Source organism: Equus asinus, chromosome 10 (assembly GCF_041296235.1).
Source record: "Equus asinus isolate D_3611 breed Donkey chromosome 10, EquAss-T2T_v2, whole genome shotgun sequence".
Classification (NCBI taxonomy): domain Eukaryota; kingdom Metazoa; phylum Chordata; class Mammalia; order Perissodactyla; family Equidae; genus Equus; species Equus asinus.
Genome location: NC_091799.1, coordinates 59,564,725 through 59,580,176, shown reverse-complemented (window position 1 = coordinate 59,580,176; position 15,452 = coordinate 59,564,725). Strand labels below are relative to the sequence as shown.

At 35.8% G+C, this 15,452-nt stretch overlaps 1 protein-coding gene across 1 annotated transcript in view; it reads right to left on the bottom strand.

Moving 5' to 3' along the window:
* ADAMTS6 (ADAM metallopeptidase with thrombospondin type 1 motif 6) overlaps positions 1-15,452 on the bottom strand; it is a 311,245-nt gene that overhangs the window by 39,986 nt on the left and 255,807 nt on the right. Inside the window, exon 19 of the mRNA XM_070519576.1 lies at positions 15,085-15,223. Coding sequence (XP_070375677.1) covers positions 15,085-15,223 — 139 coding nt within the window. The remainder of the gene's footprint in view (positions 1-15,084; positions 15,224-15,452) is intronic.

The window sequence follows — 15,452 nt, the reverse complement described above, 5'->3', positions numbered from 1 at the left end:
CTATGCGCACTTTCAACTAAGCCCTTTGAATTAAAGACAGGGAAATCTATTTCCCTGATAGGGAAAACTATTAAGTCTTGTAGACTCCATGATGGTGGAGAGCATCAAAAAAAGTATATTTTATTAGAAGGCTCTTACTGATCTGATCGCCTTCAACAAGTTTTTAGGTTGTCCTAAATGTAGGGGTTTAAAACAGCAAATGACTTACTGGCAAAATGTCAGAGTATGTGTTGTATTCATTCCCTCCCAAGCTCTAAAATAGGCCAAATATCTCAGTTTATCAGACAACAGTTTGGAATTTTTAAACTATTAAACTTTAGATTTTTGAGGGAAGAATGATTCACATCAGGCCTTGCTATGATCCATTCACAGATGTTCCACAATATTCATCAGATATCTCCCCATTGTGTCATAACAGTGGGCAGATAACTAAGTCCATGTGATCCACCTAGACAAAATTCTCTACCATTAGTCATAGGACTCAACTACCAACTGCCACAGAGGCTCAGAATGTCCATCCACCCAGGTTCAATATTTTGTTCCTAACAGGGAAAGCAGGGGATTGCTTTTATAGGTTAGTGTGGTTTTTTTTTTTTTTTAAGTCATTCAAATATGATTATACTTGGAGGAGGGAGACTCAAACCATCCACCAACACAAAGGACTTACAACTTTACTCAACTTTTATAAATATGTTTAATAATAAAAAATACATGACTATACTTCCAACAAGAAAGTTGGCATTCAACCTAGTATCTTGATTGTTTTTCAGACAAGGATAAACATTTTTCAACACTATAAAATAGAACTGACATTGCTTTGTAGCAGTGGCAGAAAGATTAATTCAGTTTCTACAGGTTAAGATACAATTCTACTTCCTTTAAATTAACCCTAGAAGTATTTTTTGGTTATAATTACATTAGTTTTTAAAAGTAGCCTTTAATGTAAAAGCAAGTCCTCTGCAATCTGAATCACAGATGAGCTAGTTACTAGAGATGAAATTGATATTTGATTTTAAGATAATTCTAGCCACGTATGTATCTTGAAAAAATTTAGCTACGTGACACGTTAAAAATTTGGAAAATACACAAAACCACAAAGAACAAAATAAAAATTATCCATAATCTCATATCTTTGTTTTGGACTTTTAAGGCTATTTTGCTCTTTGGTGGGATCCAGTAATTAGTTTACAATTACATAGTACACAAACTAAAAAGACCAGCTATATGTGGTTGGCAGGTCATTCATTCTTTCACTCATCCATTCATTCATTCAATAGAGAATAGTTACTAAACACAAGGCACCGTGCTTCTTATGAGATATTGGGCTAAGTGCTAAGAATTACAAATTGACTTAATTTTGTTCATGCCTTGCAAACTTCTTAAAAATTAGGAATTAGGGTATTTTGGAGTTCATTTCAGTTTCGTCATTTCAGAACACTATTTTTTATGGAGTAAAAATTAAAGTCCTTGAATAAACAGCTGAAATTACTCTATGTTTTATGAAGATGTATTTTCCCTTGCATCCATCTTTTATTAATTTTCTTCTAAAATGTTACATTAGACAGTGTGGTATCTCACACTCAAGAACTGGCTGTACCGGTAATCTACTCCAAATCTTCCTACAATGTTGAACTATCGTCTTCCAACAGCATGCAAATCTTCCAACTTGTACCCCCACACTTGGCAAGTTTACAGAGTTTTTTTTCTTTTCAAGTCAGTAGCAACAGGATAACTCTTTAAACCAATGCACCCAATTGGACGGAATTTTAAACACATATTTTTGGATTAAAGAAAATGCAGTTTTTAGCTTAGAAAGTAGAAAATACAGATCAACTGGAAATAATCTAAACTAAGTCAACAAGAAAAATGATTGAGTTTAGAATCTTTGTATATGATCAAGCCTATTGTACATAGCTCCTTTTAAAGTAATCTGTAAAACACTGCTAAGAAGTTGATTTAAACCTTGCCGGGAATAATTACATGCAGTTACACAAAGCCATTATGCTTTCATATCTAAACACTTATAGTTTATAATCAAAAACATAAAATATCCACATGACCAGTCAGTATATGCCCAATCAAAAACAAAATTCTAGTGGCTTAGTGTCCATGCTCCCTGGATAAATGCAGATGTTCTGCATAATTTTTTGGTCAAATTTAAAACTGCATTAACTACATTTTATTCTTAAATACCTAAAGTTACTGGCATGCAAAATCTTTACTTTTTTTTAATGCAATCCCTCTTCTATGATTAAAAAAAAATCAATGGTTTCATATTAAGAATTTAAGTACAAGTTGCCATTACCAATACATATTTCCTTTAAACTCTCTAAAATGAGTATCAAAGAATTTTTTTTTGATCAAAACAATTTGATATCAAAGAGTCAAATATGATGGTTCTTAACATGGAAACACAACCCTTACTTTTAGTCTAGAAGTTTACATTTTGTCAGATCTTATATTTAGTTTTCTGCCAATAGTTAAAAATTATAGATGATCTATTTTCCCACCAGAGGTCCCCTTGTCCAATGAAAGGGAGTGCCTAACTTGAATCACTGCTCTAGCTACACATCAAGAAATGGCTTTCAGGATTTTGAAACAGCATATATCACAGGAAAATGATCAAGAAGTCCACCAAGCTGCAAGTGAGTCCCGGATAGAATGCTTCATCCGCTGTGCTTACTCTAGGAGATGGCGATGGTTCAAGTGAAAAACATGGGGTCTTTTGCTCAGCAGCTACAGTCCTAAGAGCAATCCCGAGTGAAGATTCGAGACACAGCTCCTCTTCATTTCCCTGCCTTCTTTTCAATCCCTCCTCTACTCCCCTTGAAGGGGAGTAGCTGCTCAACGCTCTCATGTCCCATCTCTCTCTTCTTTCAGAGAATTAAATAATTTTATAAATTCATTTGTAACAATATTTGGTAATATATTGTTTTTCTCAGGACAGTTTACTATTTTAAAAGTAGAGAGACAGCACTCAATGCACAGAAATTACCACTTAAATTTCACTTGGAAAGTACTATGTGTTAAACCAAGAAGGATGTGGGGAAGGTTAAAGGCAGGAGAAAGACCTTCTGGGTCTTGGCAAATCTACTCATAAGACCCAGCATTTCAGTCTTAGACCATTCAATTGGTAAGTGAGCAGTCTACAACACATGTGAGGAATCAATAAGGGAAAGAAAGGGAGGTACAAATGTATCCTTAGGATTATATCTACATAATTTAATCTAGTGGCATAAGCACATCATATCTACCCAAGAAACAGTTTTCTGAAGAAGAAGAGGGGGGAAAATGTTACAAAGTCAGAACTAATACTAAAAACGTGGTTGGTGGCTAAGGCAACAATTTGCTTAACCACAGCATCCAAAGTAGCTAGCAACCAAGACAACACTATATAACCACAATATACAAAGCATATGGCCAGCAATATTAATTTAATCTAAATCTTCACTGCAGATAGAATCCAAAGAGCAACAAGTGCCAGGAAAAAAAATGTCTCTCTGCTCTGCCTTTCACTGCTGGAATCTGGCTGTTGTGCTGTGTGATTATTGGCCAGACACAAGCATTTGCAGGGCAGAGCAAAGCCCATCTGCCTTGGATCTAACAGCTGGCACCCCGGGTACCAATCAGCTCCACCCATATGCTTGCTTCTGAAGAGCCTCCTGATAGTTTTCACCTTGCAAAGGCTTCCTTTCTCTGCCTTCCCAGGGTCTTCCTTTCTGTCCTAAGCAAAACTAGGTGTCCCAAGGAAACAGAATTATCAAAAGGAAAATGTGGCTCTCAAAATACTGTTTTTTCTAGAGCAATTGTGTTTACTGATGGTAAAATAGGGTGGGGGCAAACATATACTATGTTTATTTGAAATCACCATCTCCGGAGGGAATTCCTACTACTCATTAGATTTTAATAGTAACCTCTCCCATGGAAAGTGTCTAACACTTTAACTCATTGAATTCCTACTATCTGTAAGGCATGGTTTTTCATTATCATAAGGGAGGAAAATGAGTGAGATAGTCTTGACCTCAATGAGATTACATTAAAATGGGGGAAGGGAGGAGACAAGGCAAGTACCATTATAATTACATTATGGAAGATACTTTATTTAATAAAATAATGCATTTTCAGGTCTAATATTTTTAATTTTATAATTCTTCCATTTTGTTATATTCTGTCTGATTTCTCTTTCCCTGATCTTCATTGATATTTTAAAACTCTTTTCATAGCCAAATGTCTGCAATATCCCTTCACTTTATCTTGTTACTATGTTTTTCCTTACTCCAACTTCTGCCATGTTTAGTTACCTCTTTTTGAATTCTTGGCAGTTTAGGTAAATGACCTAAAACAAGTTTTCATTCTCGTTGGTAAAATGAGACACTCAAATTAGATGAATCCTAATGTTTCTTCCAGATCCAAAATTCTATGAAAGTTGTCTCTTCTTTTCTGTTTCCACAATTCAATTGTTCAATATTTTTTACTTTCTATGTCTGCTTTTCCCCTGTACTCTACAGAATAATAAGTCTGGAAAACAGGCCTTTGTGAGATCCCATTAGTTTTGTAGTCTAGTTTCAGTGCCTGAGTTCTTACCAGTGTGAGGTACACATCAAAGGGGCTAGACATGTCAAGAGGTGGAACACTAACTAGAAATAAGAATTTGTGAGAGGCAAGTTTCCTAATATAAAGGACTAACTCTTATTATACTAACAAGGAATCTCCATGATCTTTAGTAGGAGCTTATTTATTTTTTATTTTTTATTTTGAGGAAGAAAAGTCCTGAGCCAACATCCGCTGCCAATTCTCTTCTTTTTGCTGAGGAAGACTGACCCTGAGCTAACATCCATGCCCATCTTCCTCTACTTTATATGTGGGATGCCTGCCACAGCATGGTTTGACAAGGTGTGTAAGTCTGCACCAGGGATCCAAACTGGCGAACCCAGGGCCACCTGAAGTGGAATGTGCAAATTTAACTGCTGTGCCACTGGGCAGGCCCCTGTTTCTGGTATTTTATTAATAAAAATTTAGAGGAAATAATATCTTAAGAGTATAAGAAGACCTTAAGCTTATTCCACACATTGTGATGGATTTATTACCTATTAATAGAGAAGTTTTTTTTTTTTGAGGAAGATTAGCCCTGAGCTAACTACTGCCAATCCTCCTCTTTTTTGTTGAGGAAGACCAGCCCTGAGCTAACATCCATGCCCATCTTCCTACACTTTCTCTGTGGGATGCCTACCACAGCATGGCTTGCCAAGCGGTGCCATGTCTGCACCTGGGATCCAAACCGGCGAATCCCGGGCCGCTGAGAAGCGGAACGTGCAAACTTAACCACTGTGCCACCGGGCCAGCCCCCCGAGAAGCTTTTCTTCTAATTCTATATAAAACTCCTTTCTTGAAACCAAAGAGTAAATATTTCAGAATTAAGTAATAAACAAGCTGTATAGCTTTTAAACTAAAATCTTCATTTTCTTCAAGTAAAAACAAGTGGGAATAGTGATATCATAAGGTCCTATAAAATCAGGATGATGCTTACCATTTAAGGATTAACTCTCTCCAAAAGCATTTTATGTATAATACCTTGTAAAGATGCATAATGCTATGATTGTTAAAAATGCTATTTAGGAAAGAATTTTTGTGAAGTGAAACATGGACCTGTGACACATACATTATTACAATAGGAATGCACTCAGACTTTGGTTTCAGCCTTATCCAGGTTTTTCAGTGAGCAAATATGTATCCAGGCCCTGGTCACGTTAGGAAAGAATATAATCTCCAAAGTAATATAAATGAGATGAAAGAGGAAGGAAAACAGCACTAAGGGGAACATTTTGGGTTAGCAGAAATTTCTTGCCTTCAGCTATAAATCTTAACATTAGACAAAATTCAAGCCACAATATGCAGGAGTAAACAATAAAAAAATGTCAGGTTATCAAACGAAACTTTCATAGGTAAGACTAGGTTAGAAAGCTTAAATTATATTGAAAATACATAGGAGAATTCAAATAATTTTATAAATATATAGCGGAAGCCATATGCTTAAGGAAAAAGATAAACAGAAGCAATTATTATAGATGAATAAATGAACAAATGTATTAACTTCCAGAAGTGTGAACCAAGCAAGAGTATGATTTTGTCTAGAGGAGTCACTCCTCTCAAGGGCTTGTTATATGAGAACAGAGGCAGATGCAATTGATGGCTCCAAAGCCTAGGCTTTTGGGAGCTGTGACGTTCACAGGTGATCTGCCATGATGCCTGGTACAACTAATCTCATATGTTAAAGGGTTCTCTTCCTTCTCAACATTGAAAATGATCTGAAAGGAGGGGACGTGGGAGAGAATGAATAGGGGAATGCCATGATCAATGCAATGATAGACCATTGTCTACTCTTATAAATATTTTATTTTTCAAAGACTAAAGAGAAAAATAACAAAACTGAATGCAAATCTTTATTCCTTGTAAACTCAAGTCACTCCTTACAAGGGACTTGTATTATTAAAAATATCACAGTGATCTGTTTTATGTCTAAATTTGGTATATACAGAAATAAAATATAAAACGACCCTCACAGTTTCAAACAATAGTACATTGTGCAACCTCACACAGAAAATATCTTTTATAGGGAATTTTTCTTAAAAACTAATTATATAACTATGTTTCTTTAAAGAGAAAGAGATGGCAATGAGTAAAGTGTTTTTAATTATTCAAACTAAAATTTCCATCTGTTATCTTTCACTTTGAAAGTAACTTTTGGAATGGTAAATCATAAATCAAAGAGAAGCAAACATAGTTATAAGATTCAACTTTCTTATGTCTTTCACACTTAATTTCAATCATGTCTATTTTAAATCTTGAAAAACAATTGGATTTTGTTTTCCTCTGTCAGCTCCAATTTGGACTTCTCCACTTTAAGTTTCTGTGAAAGCTACAGTGTACATGGCATTTATAAATCCCAATACAAGTATCAGTCATTATTATTATTATTATTATTATTATTATTATGTCTATAAAAGTGAAGTCTTGAATCCCTTGTTTGTTTGAAGCACATTCTGTTAGTTCACTAATAATGTGAATTGACCGTTATTAGTGATGTTAGATGTGTTAGGGATCTCAGAATTATCAAGGAATTAGAAGGACATCTGTGAAAATGCACAGCCCTTGCCTGTGTTTTATCTAGTACTTGGAGAGATGTTCTCTTTCAGTCAGGTGTTAGTACTGGCCTAAACGTTGCATTGTATTTTTCTTTAGTAATTACTTTTGAAAAACAATTCTAAAAGTGTTATTTTAGAATGGATTTGCTACACTTTTAAGAGCACATTATGCTTGTGTTGCATCATTCTTGAAAACAATAAAATATATGACATGAACATATAATGTTTCCATTGAAACAATGTAGAAATATCCAACTTTTTAAAGGGGCGAAGGCAATCCACATGATAGATTCATTAAAATAATTTTAAAAGTATGCTATTAATAATTGGAATATCATAGATTATTACATAAACTTGTTAGGTAGTAAGCTGCAAAGAGGAATTTGCTATCAGGGGCTTTTTAAAGTATATAATTTCTTTTTCTTTCTTCGTCGTCGTCTTCTACTTTCTTTTTTTCCTCTTTTTTGCTTTAATCACCTGCCAATCTTAACTGAACTAACAGAGACAGAGGAAGGAAACATATTCAGGACACAGCAGAAGGAATACTTAATACAGACATGAAGGAGAAATTTACATATTATTCAAGACCTCTAGTTCCTTAACTGGAAGTATGGGAGAGTCTCTATTTTTAAACTCTGAACATCACCAGGACCCTGAATAAGAGGTTTATATGCATTTTTTTCCTTTCATGAAATGAAATTCAGCATCTACTGAAAAAAAGGGAGGTGTCTAATTTTTATCCAACTTTAATTACACTTGCTTGACTTTAAATCAAGAGTTCTCAAACTTTCTTGGTTCATGGCACCCTTACTGTCTCAGCAATTTTTTTCAACACTTGCTAGCCAGAAAAAAATATCTAAGAGTTTCACTTATTAAATAGTACTACTAAATAACGTAACAGTAATAATCTGTGTGGTGTACAACGGATGTTGCTGTGCTTCCATTGAAAACATACAATATCCTGCAGTGCCTCTAAGTCTGCTGCAGTGTCTTGGAGCACCACGGTGCAGTTTGCAAAATATAGCCCTAAATCAGTAAAACACAAAATCGTAGTTGGAAACTATGTAAAGCATCTTAAAAATCTTAAAGAGTAGAAGCCAGCTGCAATTTGTATAAGAATTCAGGTGAATCAGGTGAAATCACAAAAAGTAAATATGAAGAATTTGTCCTAGCTGGAAAGAAGAAACACATAGAATGTCTTTTACGTTTATAAGATAGTCACACACACACACACACACACACACACACGTACGCATGCACGAACTAGGCTTAAGATGACATCCAGGGAAGAAAAAGAATAATAAATAAAATAAGCACCCAAATAAAATAACCATCAAACATACAAGGAAAATTAATTAGGCTATGTAAATGTACAAGGAAAAGTAATGATAAAATTTTAAATATAGTCAATAACAATTGATCAGAAACAGTCCTGAATAACCCCATAGTGTATGTAAGGAAATCTATGCTCTTTGATGTGCAAACAAAATCAAAATTGGCTGTAAAAATAAACCTGCCTCCTTCTTCCTCCTTCTCAGTCTAAGCATGGCTGTAGCTTATCTTTTCCCCTCTGAGCTGCCAAACAATGTTTAGCAGAGAGATGCCTCTGTTTGTCAGCAGAAACCTGACTAAATTGAGTTCTTTGGTACACAATTTTTGTACTTCTACACAAAGAGGAAGAAAGAAAATCCTAGAAAAAACAGTTTGAAGAAAGTAATAAGAAATGTCAATAGAGTAGATCACAGGGCAAAGACTGTATATTTAGAGTATAAATTTAAAACTAATACAATGCAAAATATATATGTATGTCTGACGTTTCTTTGCACCACAAATAAAGCATTCTTAAGGTTTCTTTTGTAACAGGACAGTTGCGAAGTTGAATGCAACAGTACAGCATCAACTCTCAGTTAAGTGGCTTTGGAAGGCTTTGCTTTAAAGCCTAAGTATTGTATTAAACAAGAGGAGGGATTAGGGATTGGGGCGGGGGTGAGGGGTGGGGAGGGAATGGCCTGAATAGTGGGAAATGAGACACATCCAGAAAGGTAGGGAAGGAAATTATCATGAATACTGCTGCATTTTGCAAAGATTCATTCCCTAATGGAACAATTTCCCAGAAAAACAGAAGGCTTTCTCTGATTAGAACTATAAGTCACAAAGAAGAAAAAAGTTTGTTATCAGTTTTTATAAATATTGAGTTAAAACAGGGGCCATATGCCTCATATTCTGACCTGTGGGTCTAAATTAAAGTTGGTTTAGTATATAACCACTGATTCATTATAGCTCCCTAAGGACCACAGATGCTTCAAACTAGAAGGAAGAACTTTGGAAAATCTGTTTAGCACAATTTTACTCGACCTTAGCCAAAAGGCCAAGAAGCAATATTTAGGGCAATTTCAGTCAGTTTTAAAAGCATTCATTAGATGCTTATAAATGATCCATCAGGTAAAGAAGAAAGCCTGTAAATAAACCAAACTACAAAAAAGCATTCTAAAGGCGTGTGCAAGGCCAACGGCCACTCTAAACAAAATTATGACATTAATTAGCATTCTACTGTTTTTTTTTCATTCCCTTCTCTGATGCCTCTCTCTACTTTCCCACTCCAGATACTTATACTTAACTTTCACTAACTTTGCTTTCAACTAGTAGCCAATTAATAACAGAGATGTGTTAGTAATGCTCCCAGAGGTATTTGCATCTGAATGTAAATTAGTTGAAAACTAAATAAACTTCAATCAGCCTCAAAGGCAGTACTTCTCAACCTTGGCTGCACATTAGAATTACCTAGGGAGTTCTTAACATTCAGGCCACAGATTTAATTCGTTAGGAGTGTGGCCTCAAGCATCAGAATTTTTTAAAGTCCTCCAGGTGATTCCAACGTAAGGCCAAAGTTGAGAACCATCAGTTTAGGGAAAGCATTTGAAAAAATAAAATTTCAAAGCTAGTAAAGGAGATGTTTTTGAGTGGAGATATGTCATGTTGCTATGTTGAGGTTGCAAACTGGTGAAAAAGTTCTGTTCAAGGTAAAGGACCATTTTTATTATGACAGAAAATGCTCATAACAAAAAAAAATCACTAGAACTCAATTTGTAAGTCTTGATTTTAGCAAGCTACTTTGCTGGAGTTTTATTTATAAAATAAAAATAATAATAGCAATGACTATCTCTTGGTGCTGTTGAGGATGATCAAATGAAACAGGGCACCAGAAAATGTTTTATAAACTGTAAAATTTTATTATGACATAGCTGAGCAGTAGAACTATTTATCACTAAAAAGACTAGTTGTAATGTGGATTATAACTATAATATGGATTATTACCTAAAAGATTTGTCATTTTGTTTTAATAGGCACTTCCTGAAATCTAAGTGTCTAGCTCAGTGTTTCCTGAAGTATGGTTCCCAAACCAGTAGCACCAACATTACCTGGAAACTTGTTAGAAATGCACATTCTTGGAGTCTACCCCAGACCCACTGAATCAGAAACTGGAGGCATAACCTAGCAATCTGTTTGAACAAGACATCTGGGTGATTCTGATGCATACTAAAATTTAAGAACTTCACATCTAGCCAAGCATTAGCAAAAAGACACTATGTATGACTAAAATCAAAAGTTGAATATACAGTATTTGTTATTTGAACCTTTAAAAGTCACAGTTCAAAGGCATACTGGCATAAATTACTACTTAAAAAAAAACCTCCTAAAACTTTGTATTTTATTTAATTTTTTATTTTTTGAGGAAGATTTGCCCTGAGCTAACATCTGCTGCCAATCCTCCTCTTTTTGCTGAGGAAGACTGGCCCTGAGCTAACATCCGTGCCCATCTTCCTCCACTTTACATGTGGGACGCCTGCCATAGCATGGCTTGACGAGCGGTGGGTAAGTCCGCACCCAGGATCTAAACTGGTGAACCCCGGGCTGCCCGAAGCGGAATGTGCTAACTTAACCACTGCGCTACCAGGCTGGCCCCTATTTATTTTATTTTATATTTTTTTGAGGAAGATTAGCCCTGAGCTAACATCTGTGCTCATCTTCCTCTATTTTCTATGTGGGATGCCTACCACAGCATGCTTGATAAGCAGTGCATAGGTCTGTGTCCTGAATCCGAACTGGCGAAGCCCAAGCTGCTGAAGCACAGCAAGAGAACTCAACTGCTACGCCACCGGGCTGGCCCCAAAACTTTATATTTTAAAATAATATAATTCTCACTATCCAGCCAAACTTTGCCAATTAACACATTAATCATGAATACAATGGTAGCATATAAATTTGGGAGTTGGATAAATTACAGAGTATACAATACTTTGGATAAGGAGTAAAGAAACAAAACTCTAGTAGGAGTAACAACGGTTCAGAAATAGTCAAATTTTAATTCACTGGGCTTGAGTTTCTCTCAGAGGAAGAGTCACATCTATATCTTAAAAATCACATTTATCCTGAAGACAACACCCCACAGCATCTCAATGTTCTTATTCAGGCTGAGGAAGTGTTTCATCACTGACTCAGAGAGAAGACCGTTACTGGTACTGAATCACCACCAATGCTTCCTGCAGCAGCAGATTTGTCATCGAGTCTGCTAAGCAACAGAAAAACAGTCTCAAAACTTCTTATCTTACAAGATCTCAAAAGAGACAGCTGTCAACATTGCTCCCCAACTCAAAGTCCAAAGATCTTGCCATTAATAAAATATATGCAGTACAGCAATAGGTGAGAAGATTGTGAGGTTGCAAAAGAAAGTTCTTTGAGATCTTTCTTATTTTCTCTTTTTCCATTTTTAAAAGTTCTGGCAGCCTCAAGACACTAAGCATCACCCTGGAAAGATGAGAGTGGAGTATCCCAATTAAGAACTGACTTTGGTATTGATCCTTAGTTCCTTAGTGAAAACTAGGTAGAAATGACTTTTTCCTGAAAGATTCCTTAAGTATAGATGAAGTTCCATTTACTATTACCAAGCAGCTGACTCTGGCTCTCTACTTTGATCAAGATTCCTGAGTCCTAAGGCATTTTACTTCCCTCAATCACAAGCCTTCTGTATAAAAGGGTATAGGAAGGTTAAAAGGGTATAGGAAGAATAGAGATATCCGTACTCTATATCCTAGGAAATATTTTCCACCTATTCAAAGTAAACAAAGAGAGGAGCTTGGTTTTACTTATTCATTCTAACCAAAACTATGCTGTCTCTCCTGGGCAATCCCTTCGCTCCATCTCATAAGAAAATTAGCAATTCTAAACACTCATTTCTCACATTGGAAAGAACTAGCACAAATATATAATTACCAAAATAATTAATTCCTTGTGTTCATTCACTCATTTATAAACATTTATTGAGTGCCTAGTATGTTTCAGACATTGTTCTAGGTGCAAAATGAGTCTAGAGGGATGCACAGCCTTCAGTGATAAGGACACAGATTCTATGTGTCTAGAGTGCTAGGTTTCGGTTTCTCTGTCAACCATGACCAGTGGTACTCAAACTTGAGCAAGCATCAGAATCACCTGGAGAGGCTGTTAAAACATAGATTGTTGGCCCCCACAGAAAGTTTCTATTCAGTAGGTTTGAGATGGGGCCCCCAAATTAACATTTCTTATAAGTTCTCAGGCGATGTTGATGCTGCTGGTCCAGGGGCCACTTTGAGAACCACTTATCAAGTAAGACAAATTGCAGCTCTTCACACTATGCCTGCCAACTTTCAAGCACTGGATATCTCTCTTCCAAAGAAGGCAATGGCCTCATGAATGCTGTCATATCACAACTGAGCAGCATTCTGGTTCCCAGAACCACCTCAAGTATCTAGGATCAGTAGATCCAGAATAGAAGAAAGAAGTATAAATAACAAAGAAGAGAAAATTCTCTCTCCGGGGGCTTTTCTCCCTCCTCATGTTTTTTTCGTTTAATCTCCTATCACAAGAAATCACTTTTGTGTTATGATTTCTCAATACAAGTGTTATGGACAAGAATAACACTCATTAAAGATTTTTCATACTTCTTTACTTTCATAAAATCATAGATTTTCTTCTAAATTCAGTTCTCATTGCCTTTTTTTTCTTTTTTGCTGAATTATCTCCTTTTTGAACAAAAGAATCATAGGGTTAGAAGGAACATTGAGAATTCACATAATCCCTCCTTGGCCTCAGACAAGACTGTGTCTAAACCATCGCCAAATATAGCAATTTTCAGTACAAAGACGAACAGGCACTAAGAATTTCCTATTCAACATTCTGTCACATCCTTGAAGATACTAATATACTTTCCCTCAGCCTTCTCCTCTCCAAGCTAATCAGCCTCAACATTTAGACTTTCCTCATTAGATTTCCTAAACTTTGAATTATTTTGACTCTTCTTTAATAAGCTTATCCCATCTTACTTCAGGGACTGAATTATGTATATATTGTTATGAAAAAATTTTTGGAAGGGGGAAGTTAATTGATAGATTGAATAAGAAGGAATTTAATTGAAACAAAGAAAGATATAAGTATAAATGCCACTAAAATATAATATAATGGCATTAACTTAAATAATTAATTTCAAATATCCTTTATTTTACTAAAAGAAATAGTAACACCCTATAGTTTTTAAAACTTTACATTATAAATCACCAGCCATTTCATACACAAAATGGATGGGAATTAGAAATCTTTTTAAATATGCCACAAATTATACATAACCATGTTTCATGACACTTCACACAGGAGAAAACATTATTCTTATTCATTTGCTTTTTTATTTGGTATAGTGTTTACTACTTAAGTTGTAGTTGTCAATCAATGATTTTAATTCTATATGAGTCTAAAAATACTGAATCTACTATATGATAATCATTTCTGTGAAAATAATTTCTCTGATTCAAGCCTTAAGAATCAGAGGTGTTTAGAGATTCAGTGAGTACGGGACAAGATAGGATAAAGTCCATGTTAAATCATATGTTTCTGAGCAGTTTAGAAAGGGAAAGTAGGTAATACATTGGAATATGGGGTAAAATGGGATGATCCACTTTATTTCAATTTTTCCCATTCTAAATATCACTACTGAAAACTTAATCTTTGCTTTTGGAATGGTGATGTGCTCTAGTCCAGCCTAGGCCTGAGGGATGGGTTTGTTTCCTTGCCTACTGGGATCAAGGTGTACGGTGGAGGCGATGCATTTAGTCTCCAGAGAGAAGGAAGATGCTGCTTGCACAGCACTTCTACTCACCAGTCCATGCAGCAGCAAGGGTGTTGGCTTTGAAGGAAGCCAACTGTCCTGCTCTCCCAGCCAGAGGTAAAGAATTGCATTGGTGGCCACTAGAGGGAGGAGGATTAGGAATAGAGTAAATTGTGGGGAAAAGGCACCCATGAAAAACGCACATGGGACAACCAACACATCACCAACCACCGCCTAGCAGCTACCTCTCTGAGGGACTATAATGGGGTCAGCATACACCATTAACTTAGAGACCCAGACACCAGTAATTATTGTATTTTCCCAGTATATAGTCCCTTAACTTTGATGGGTGGAGAAGGGAATTTTAATAGGATTGTGGGAAACACACAAGCACACAAACACAAACACACAGCACACAGACATACATTCTCATCCCCCATTACAAGAAGTTGCATCTGTGCCGTCTGATTCTTGCTCATTTTCTTATTTAAAACTCTTGATGTTCTTTACCAAGAATGCGTTCACGAAAAGCATACAGCCCACCTTCAAGATAGTCTTGGGAGAAGCACCAGCAGAGACACTCATTGTGCCAAGATGTATTTTACCAACAAATCTGTACAAATTACATGAGGTTAAAAACAAACGGAATATAATATAATTAAAGCAAAGTTTCTTTTGCTAAATTACAGCTTGAAGCAAACCTGCAAGAAATGTTTCCAATTAGCTTCTTTAGCAAACACAAACCATAGCTCAGAGTATGTTTTGCTTTCCATCCTGCCCTCTGGGTGGGCTGCCTAGTGGGTGTCTTACCTCCAGCACAAGTAGCTGAGCATTCTGACCAAGGCTGATGATTCCATGTAAAGCCAACTTCATTGTCTCCACTGCCAGTCCGAGCGATGGGAACGTTGAACTTATACCTAATTCCCAAATTCTGTTCCTGAAGCAGAACCTGCCATTGAAAACAACTGGTGAAGATAATTAAAATATAATGAGCCTTCACTCAGATATTTATTATTTCTTTTGAAGAAGAAAATGTCATAAAGTAAGTCTTATAGGAAATTTAAGATAACCTTTAGAACACATGCACTTATACTGAATATTCTCCTTCCATTTTCATGCGTAATTTGGAGTCATTTCTCTCACCTGCCTTGTTCGGTTATAAAAATATTATTCAAGCA